At 54.8% G+C, this 8,480-nt stretch overlaps 1 protein-coding gene across 1 annotated transcript; it reads right to left on the bottom strand.

Annotated features, from left to right (window-relative positions):
* Positions 1–1,693: 1,693 nt before the first annotated feature.
* LOC100146802 (DNA dC->dU-editing enzyme APOBEC-3A) lies at positions 1,694–6,492 on the bottom strand. The gene is made up of 4 exons (XM_070253635.1): positions 6,219–6,492; positions 5,195–5,339; positions 3,185–3,464; positions 1,694–2,757 (listed from the first exon to the last, which is right to left on the bottom strand). Exons 1-4 carry the CDS (start codon positions 6,245–6,247, stop codon positions 2,276–2,278), a joined length of 936 nt encoding a protein of 311 aa, XP_070109736.1. The 5' UTR covers positions 6,248–6,492; the 3' UTR covers positions 1,694–2,275.
* Positions 6,493–8,480: the final 1,988 nt, after the last annotated feature.

The following is an 8,480-nucleotide window of genomic DNA, read 5'->3' as shown; positions in this document are numbered from 1 at the left end:
GAGATAGTCAACAAATTTTTATCATCTAACTTAATGTAGCAAAACTCTAAAGTCTCAAATTACCCAAAACATTTTCCAAGCTATTTTTCAAGCATGTATACCATAAGATGTAATTATTGCACCTGAAAACTCTTACTAGTTTGTATCTATCTACATTGTGTCCAAACAATTATGTTTAGATTACTCTCACAAACTTAATGTGATATTAAGACAGTCAGCCATCATCTTGACTTGTTTTAAGTAGCTCTACCATAACACACAATTATTGTTAAAAAGTTCCTCCAGAAACCTCTTCATATCTATTTAGTTTTCTTCTTCCCAATAATTATATTTTGATTGCCTACAAAACCCTCATGAGACATCAGATGAAATCAACTGTTATTCTCAATTATTATCTTTTGCTGACAACTTTTGTAACAGAGAGAATGTTTGTACCACATCCCAACTTGATAACTCTGAAAACATACTTATTTTTATCAAAGCAATAAACTTAAGCAAGTTTTCATTTACCAAAGATCATTTTATGTCATGTCCTGAAAAACATCTGAGCTAGTTTCTATTACATTTATAAATAACTTATAAAAGTGTTTATTCCAAACCAATTAAATAGAGCTCCTTTAGAACTTAGATCATCTGGAGGCAGACAAATACAGACAGAGACACACAGACGCAAACTGACATCATCAAAATTTTAACCAGGTCTCAGGTACAAAACGCAAAAGAGGGGCCGGCCCCGTGGCTGAGAGGTTAAGTTCACACGTTCTGCTGCAGTGGCCAAGGGTTTTGCCCGTTTGGCTCCTGGGCGCAGACATGGCACCACTCATCAGGCCATGCTGAGGTGACATCACACATGCCACCACTAAAGGACCCACAACTAAAAATATACAGCTGTGTACCAGGCGGCTTTGGGGAGAAAAGCGAAAAAATTAAATCTTAAAAAAAAAAAACTGAAAAGAACGGTTGGATCCAAACTTTTTCTGGAAGTTGGACCTGTTCAGATAACAAGCGACTTCTGTCAAAGATTTTTTTCTTTTTGCTAACAGATGTCTTTTGTAGCCATTTTTGAAATCATTTTGTCTTAGAAGTTTCTGTCTCTTAATCAGAGATTGCATCCCATCGTGAGAGGTTTTTAATCCTCTCTTTGAAGGATGCCCCATTCTGTATACCTCCTGTGTCTCATATTAAATGACTCCTCTCCCCCAGCCCTTGACAGTCATTGGGTGAGGCTGGGACACAGTTTGGCCCCTGACATGTGAGCAGATGTCTGTGAGGAGAGACCTGGGAGCCCCGGTTGCCTGGAACGCCTTGTGCAGGACTCCCGGCTGCCAGGGCTGGACTCCGCGTGGTTCCTGCACGTAAAGGGCGGAGCCATCCTCTGAGCAGCAAAACTCCCCCTCAGCCTCCCCTCCAGGGCAGAGGACTTAGGAACGAGGAGAAGGCTGGAGTGAGTCCCAGCCACCCGTCTACCTGCACATTTGAATGCTCCCTCCCACTTCTTAGACTTGCTCTTTCTCTTCTCTTATCACGTGGCCTGTCAGTTGAAAAACGGTGCTGCTAGCAGTGTGATAGGTTGTCCATGAGGGAAGGTTTCTAGGTTCCCCTCCTACAAGGTTTAGCTGATTGTTACTCACAACAGCTGGAAATAGTGCGACCACTGCCTCCCCCGGAAGGTCCGCTAAGAAAGAGCACGGCGTTGGCACGTTGCAGATGTTTATTTAAATACACGGACTCCATCATGCATTTACAGAGGAAAAATCAGCGGTAGATTCTTAGTATTTCACTGTACTGCTCTGGGTTTAAAATCAATTAGAATAATTATTCTCTAAAAATTTAAAACTATTCTGATGCTGTTGAGTGTAATCTTACTGATGTCTATTTGTACCCTAAGATGGATTTCATGAAAAGTAAATTTACTCGGAGACTTTTTTCTGAAACTGTTTCTTAGTGGCTTCTGAGCCTTTTGCTGGTTTCTTTCATCAATGTGGAGATGGTGGGGAATGGCGTGTTCACATTTCTTGATAGAAAGTGCTTTGTTGTGCGGTTCAGCAGAGGGCTCTTGCCTTCTTTAGAGAGACTGAGGTCCGTCCTTCATTGTTCCTGACTCGAGGGTGAGCAGGTGGAGCTGGGTGGAGCCGGGAGTGGAAAGGTGGAAAGAGGACACAGGTGCGGGGCAGTCACCAAGATGGAGGAGGACAGAGGAGGAGGGAGCTGAGAAAGCAGAGAGCTTGTGAGAAGGGAAGGGATGGATGGAGCTGGCCACCCAGGAGGGACTAGCTCACCCAGAGGAGTCTCTGAGAGAGCGAAAGTAAGGCCCAGGGACAGGATGGGAGGGAGGAAAGCAGAGGGGAGGCAGGGAGGGAGGAAAGCAGAGGGGAGGCAGGGAGGGAGGAAAGTAGAGGGGAGGCAGGGAGGGAGGAAAGTAGAGGGGAGGCAGGGAGGGAGGAAAGTAGAGGGGAGGCAGGGAGGGAGGAAAGCAGAGGGGAGGCAGGGAGGGAGGAAAGTAGAGGGGAGGCAGGGAGGGAGGAAAGCAGAGGGGAGGCAGGGAGGGAGGAAAGTAGAGGGGAGGCAGGGAGGGAGGAAAGTAGAGGGGAGGCAGGGAGGGAGGAAAGTAGAGGGGAGGCAGGGAGGGAGGAGCAGTCGGCTGGAGAATGTGCAGCAGCTGCTCGGACAGGTAGCGACTCTTAGGATCCAGCTCATCCCAGGGCTGGAAGGGTCTTCCCTGGTGGTCCACGAAGGTCTCCCAGCAGTGCTCAAACTCTGAAGGGACAGGGGACATGAGGCTGAGACCCACCTGGGAGGGGGGAGGGCCAGAGTCTGGCTGACTCTTAGGGACAGTATTCCCCATCAATTTCACTGCCCTCTTTTCTCTGTTCTCCCCGGGGACTTAGCCCTCAAACTCTTTCTTCCAACTGGAAGCTGAGTCAGCCCAATTCTCCTCCTTTCTGGAAGCCCCCACGTCCTTCTTGCACCTCCGCTCAACCTCCCTTCCCTCCCCGGGACCAGCTCGCCTCCCTGAACTCTCCCTTCCACTAGCCCCACAGTCCTTTCCAAGTCTAGCATCACCCCTGCAAGCCACAGACAAAGGCTCCTCCCCCAGGGATTTGCATCCTGCCCATCCTTTTGTAGCAACTTCCTACAGGCTTCTCCCTGCCCCTGGCCCCATCTCCAGGACAGGAGTGCTGACCTTCTGAGGCCATGATGGCGATTTGGGCCTCAGCCGCCTGTAGGGTGCGCAGTCCCGCCTTGTAGTCTCCCTTGGTAAAGATGCGGGAAGCAAAGATGCGCAGGCTCACGTGGCTGTTCTCCCGCAGGAACTCAGCCAATCTCTGAGCACAGTCAGCGCAGGGGCTCCAGGAGATGAAACAGGTGACCCTGTAGCGCAGTTTCTGGTCCAGCTTCCAAGAAGAGATCAGGTCCAGGAAGCGCATCTCTGCGTCGCGGGGTGGCCCGGGCATGTGAATAGGCTGCGCGGAGAAGAGGAAGAAAAGTGTTCTGTCACTTGCTGTGCACAGTGGGAGGGCAGGACACGGGGAGCAGGGGAGGCACTGGCCTCCAGCACTAAATTAGAGGGGCGGGGGGCCCACCTCAGCGTCAAGATGAATCAGATGTCCATGCAGTGTTTACATGATCAAACACAATGCAAAACTCCATGGTGAACACACATCCCCACTTTACACAGGGCCGGCTCGGTAGCGCTGCCTTCATTGCAGCTCAGCTCTCTGTGGATCCGCACAGCACTGACACTGACCAGCCTTTTATTTCTCCTCCCCAAAGCCCCAGAGCACAGCTGTATTTCCTAGCTGTAAGTCCTTCTAGTTCTTCGTGAACCACCACAGCACGGCTGCTGACGGACGGGTGCTGGGGTTCCTCAACCGGGAAACCATCCTGGGTCGCTGAAGCAGAGCGCGCTGAACTGTAACTGCTGGGCCCTCAGGGGTGGCTCTGATCAGTCTTCATTTACATTGTTTGCAATCTTTCATCAAGGAATGTGTGTTAATTTTTATTTTTAAACTATTGCATTAAAATAGGGCCAGCCCCGTGGCTAAGTGGTAAAGCTTGGCATGCTCAACTGCAGCGGCCCAGGTTCGGGTCGTGGGTGCGGACCTACACCACGCGTTGGTGCCATGCTGTGGGGGTGTCCTACAAACAAGGTAGAGGAAGACTGGCACAGGTGTTAGTTGAGGGCCAATCTTCCTCAGCAAAAGAAAAAGGAAATCGGAGGCATCTTGACTGAGTTTATGGAGCTCCTGGAGCTGGGTGCAGAGGTAAGTGTCTTCAGTAGCCTCACCTGGTCTGGCCCCACAAGGAGGAGATGAAGAGCTGGTGGAGTCAACGAGGAGTCCAGGTGCCGCCAGCCTCATGGACTTGATGCCACAGACGTGGGTGCTTCCTCCATGGAGGGATCCACCCGCTCTCTGTCTACACCCCTCCCGTGCCCCCACCTGTGCACCAAAACTTCTACAAGCTTCTGCTCTGGGCTTCACCCTGTGCTGAGCCCAAGGGTGTGAGGTCCTCGCTGTGCAGGGAGGAGCGGGGCAAAGGGCACCAAGGGGAGAGGTGCCTGGGTCACGGGATAAATGTCATTGTGTGCTCACAGGATGGTGATTTGCCCAAACTGCAGAGTGACAGATTCTCAACCAGAAAGCGAGAAGAAGTCAGGCAGGTGGTGCTCGTGCAGAGACCTTGGGCAGGAATGTGATGGGTGCACAGGGCCAGCGGGGTGTCCATGGGCTCAGAGCAGCCAGCCATGCAGTGGGGTGAGCAGCACCCTTGCCCGGATCTCCTAAGTAATGGGCTGGGGTCCGGTCAGGCCCCCCAGGAGTGCCCTGAGGCAGCACTGGGAGCCAACAGAACATGGACTCTCAGACCAGAGGCTGCTCCAGGACCCTTGTCCAGACTGCTTTCCCTCTGTCCAGACCGATCCTCACAGGCACAGCAGGAGGGGTTCCTGGAGGCTGGGGTGACACCGGGCTGGTGGTGCCACCCTGAGACACTGTGGCTAGTTCCTGACATGTGGCTCAAAGCTGCCAATCCCAGCAGAAACGGACCCCACCTGACCCTAGGTGGAGCTGTAGCAGCTGTAGGGACGAAGTGGGGAGAGCTCTGTGGGACATCCCATGAGCCAAGAAGCTTCTCCCCTGAGGGTCTCAGCACTGGGAGGTCCCGCTAGCTGCAGTCGGGCTGGGTCAGTCACCTTGTTGCGCAGGAAGCCCTTGTCCCAGCCTGGGGGGACCCTGGAGTCTCCATCCGGGAGCTCCACCTCATAGCACAGGTAGGTCTTGCGTGGCCAGTTCACATTCTTGAAGTTCTCAGTGAAGGTGTCTTCGTCCATGAGGCGCCTGGGACAAAGGTGAGAAAAACCTAAAGATGTGGGGCTCCCCCAGGGACCACTCAGTTCTCTTCCCTCCGCCCCACACGCCTTCACCCTCCACCCTGAGCTCCCTCCCCTGTGCCCACATCACAGCCAGACCAAGAGATGACTGGCTTCCACACACTTTGCTGTAGCCACCGGGCCTCCCTCTCTGACACCTTCTGGGGGCACCTGAGATGTCACCCCATCCTTTAGTCAGGGTCTCCCCCAGGAGCAGTGCAGTGGTCTCAGAGCCTCTGATGTGGCCCTCTCCCTCTGCCTGGAGTAGCCGGGTCACCTCCCCTGGCCTTACCCTCCCAGCTCACTCCCCGCTGACCCACCCCCCTGCTGCAAGTGGACCCACGGGGGCTTTTTCCTCCTGTCTTCAGGGTTAAATTGAGCCACAAGGTGCATCGGGGCCAAACACAGTCCAGAGTGGGACCACGGGGGAAAGAGAATGCCAGAGACTATGCTCCTCACAGAATCATGGGACATTTTTCTACCTGTGGAAATAATGTGTGTGCTTGACAAAATCCAAATCCTAAAGGGGAAAGTGACCTCCTAGCCCATGGTTCAGAGGTGATGCCAAACCAGAAATGATAGATTTCAGAGGGGATTGGAGGAAGAGGAGGAACGGGGACCAGCAAGGAGGAGTCCCCAGGAGCCTGGGGCATGCGGCCTGGACAAGCAGACTGGGCATCCGCTGAGGGGTCACAGCTGGACCCAAGGCGGGCCAGCAGGAGAGAGGCAGAGAAGAGGAGGGGGCCCCGGAGGTCTGGAGGAGCCCCTGAGGGGAGGAAGCGAGCCCCCATCAGCGAACCCGGAGGAGGGGGCTCTGGAGCAGGAGTGCTGGGGGGATGGGTGGTACCTGGCCATGGGTGCTGCACTGGCCTCCATGTCTCAGTCCCTTCACTGTCTTTGGCTCTGCGTCCTCTGCTCCTTGCCTGCTCACTGCCGGTGTCCTCCTCCTATGATGCTCTTCAGGGACCCAGGAACCTTATATAGCATCAAAGCACCTAACTGGAAGCTGCTGAGTGTGTGATGCTGGGCCCCACCTCTTCCTGAGCTCAGGCCATTCATGCCACCCTCGGGAGTGGCACAGAAGCAGGAACTTCTCTGCCCCAATGGCACACCCTAAGTCCTCGATGACAATTTTAGGTTTTGGTTTCTCTGTTCTGACCACAGCCCTACCTGGAAGCCTCCTGGACTGACCAGGGGACAATGAGGTCTGTGGAGGGAGTGGTCCCTGGCAGCAGGGACCAGCAGGGCAGGGGGTCAGAGGACAGGTGTGCATACCCTGAGGAAGGCCCCGGCTCAGTACACAGAGCCCCAGCGGGCAGGCTCCAGGGCGCCCATCTTGCAATTCCCACAGCAGCGGCTCAGGACGTGGCCTGGTCCAGGCTCTCTGGCATCTGCTGGGTGGAAGGGCCAACGGGGAGTGAGTGGGGAAGGAAGAATCTGACCTGAGAGGCAGCCAGCTGGCCTTCACCCCTCGTCCTAGAAAGGAAGCTGACAAATATGTGCAGAGCTCTCCTTAGGAGCCAACCAGTTAAGGACAGCAAAGTGGACACAGAGCCTTCACTCCTTCCCCTGTTACACGGAGGAGAAAAGCACAGCTCCCAGAGGGGTAGGACAGCCATGACCACACAGGGAGTAGATAGATGCAGGACGGCCGCCCACCTGAGAAAGGACCCCACCTGTGCTCCTTTCTGTCCATCTCAGGCCCTGAGGAAGGGGGGCGATTTGTATTCCAGCCCCAGATGTGACTCTGAGCCGTAGCCAGCCATGTTTGTCCCGAGGGGCTGCCGCTCTGTCCCGGGGACTCCCACATCCTGGTTCCTCTCAGACCACCCTGTCCTGGCCCGGTGCTCACTCTCAGGTCAGGTGCCTGTCCTGGGAAAGCTAGACAGGCCCCAGAGTCCTGCCTTGGGAGCCTGCACTGAGCCCAGGCTGCTCACCTCCGGGCTGGCCTCACATCCTCAGGGTGGAGACTTCAGCACGGTGTCTCCACCTTCTCAGGGGAGCACCCTTCCTCATGGACAGACCACAAAGGCTGTGCAGGAGCATTTTTGGGGACACCAAGACGGGGCTCCATTGCAGGGAGAATGCTTTGCTCACCGGGCATTCCCGGGGGATGTGTTGTCCGTCTCCCCCACTTCTACCTCCGTAGCCACCTGTCCAAGTCTCCTCTTCTGGAATGTTCCCCAGCACCTCCTCACTCCCCGCTCCCCACATCCCAGCCTCGCTTGATCACTACTGGGCTTGTGCTCCGTGCTGAGCCTGCCCATCCCTCTCTATGCAGAGAACCTGGCCCACGTGTCCCCACGTGCGGGAAGTCAGTTCTGCACTGAGTGCCCAGTTCATGGGTGGCTCGGAGAATCCGTGTCCTGTGAAGACTCGAGGGGACATCAAATGTAGCAATGTGTTCACCTTCCTCCAAAGGTTTATGTCTTGAGTCGCATATGTGAGTCCCAGCGAGAAGGGGCGGGTGGATGAGGAGGCATGACCTTAGGCCTGGGGGAGCCCCCTCTGGGCTCCGACCCCTTGTCCTCCAGGAGTCTCCCCACATTGCCCCGCACACTCTGGACCCTGATTCCCTCTGGCAGCAGAGGCCCAGTGACGAGTGCTCCCTCCTCCGGTCTCCCTGAGGCCTGGGGAGGACGCGGTCTGTAAAGGCATCCACAGGCTGCTGATGAACGCCAGGTCCAAGTCGGCCCTCGGCACTGCTGACATGATGAGATGAAAGCAGGCCGCATGCAGTCCACGTGATAAGAAGTAAGCTGGAGAGAAATCCTGAACTTTCGTGGGGATGAATGAAAATGTGAAAAAATGCACACATCCTGCTGAAGTTCTCACCAAAGCAGGAGACAGTGTGAGATGGGCAGAGTGGACTGCGGTGTCCCCCGTGCGGGAAGAAGGGTCGTGTGAGGAGGGTCGGCCCCTAAGCAGGGGCAGGCTGTGCCTGGATTTGCCTTGTTCTCCCATCAGGAAAACTGGGAACAGGGCGGGGTGCCCTCATGGAGCCCACACTGGAGCCATAGGACCCAGGGGAGCTGCAGTGTCCCCTCAGCCAGCATCCCTCTGGGACCGCAACGCATGAGCCTGCAAGTGTCTGGTGTCCAGGCCATGC

This window comes from Equus caballus, chromosome 28, assembly GCF_041296265.1.
Source record: "Equus caballus isolate H_3958 breed thoroughbred chromosome 28, TB-T2T, whole genome shotgun sequence".
Classification (NCBI taxonomy): Eukaryota; Metazoa; Chordata; class Mammalia; order Perissodactyla; family Equidae; genus Equus; species Equus caballus.
This window is presented reverse-complemented; position numbering and strand designations above follow the sequence as displayed.

What these genes read in the sequence shown, in the direction of transcription:
- LOC100146802 (XM_070253635.1), bottom strand. Translation starts at nt 6,247, where the DNA reads ATGGAGGCCAGTGCAGCACCCATGGCCAG. An exon ending in AGTGCAGCACCCATGGCCAG is followed by an intron (nt 5,340 to 6,218) that starts GTACCACCCATC and finishes CCTTTGTCCCAG; the next exon opens with GCGCCTCATGGACGAAGACA. An exon ending in AGGGCTTCCTGCGCAACAAG is followed by an intron (nt 3,465 to 5,194) that starts GTGACTGACCCA and finishes TTCTCCGCGCAG; the next exon opens with CCTATTCACATGCCCGGGCC.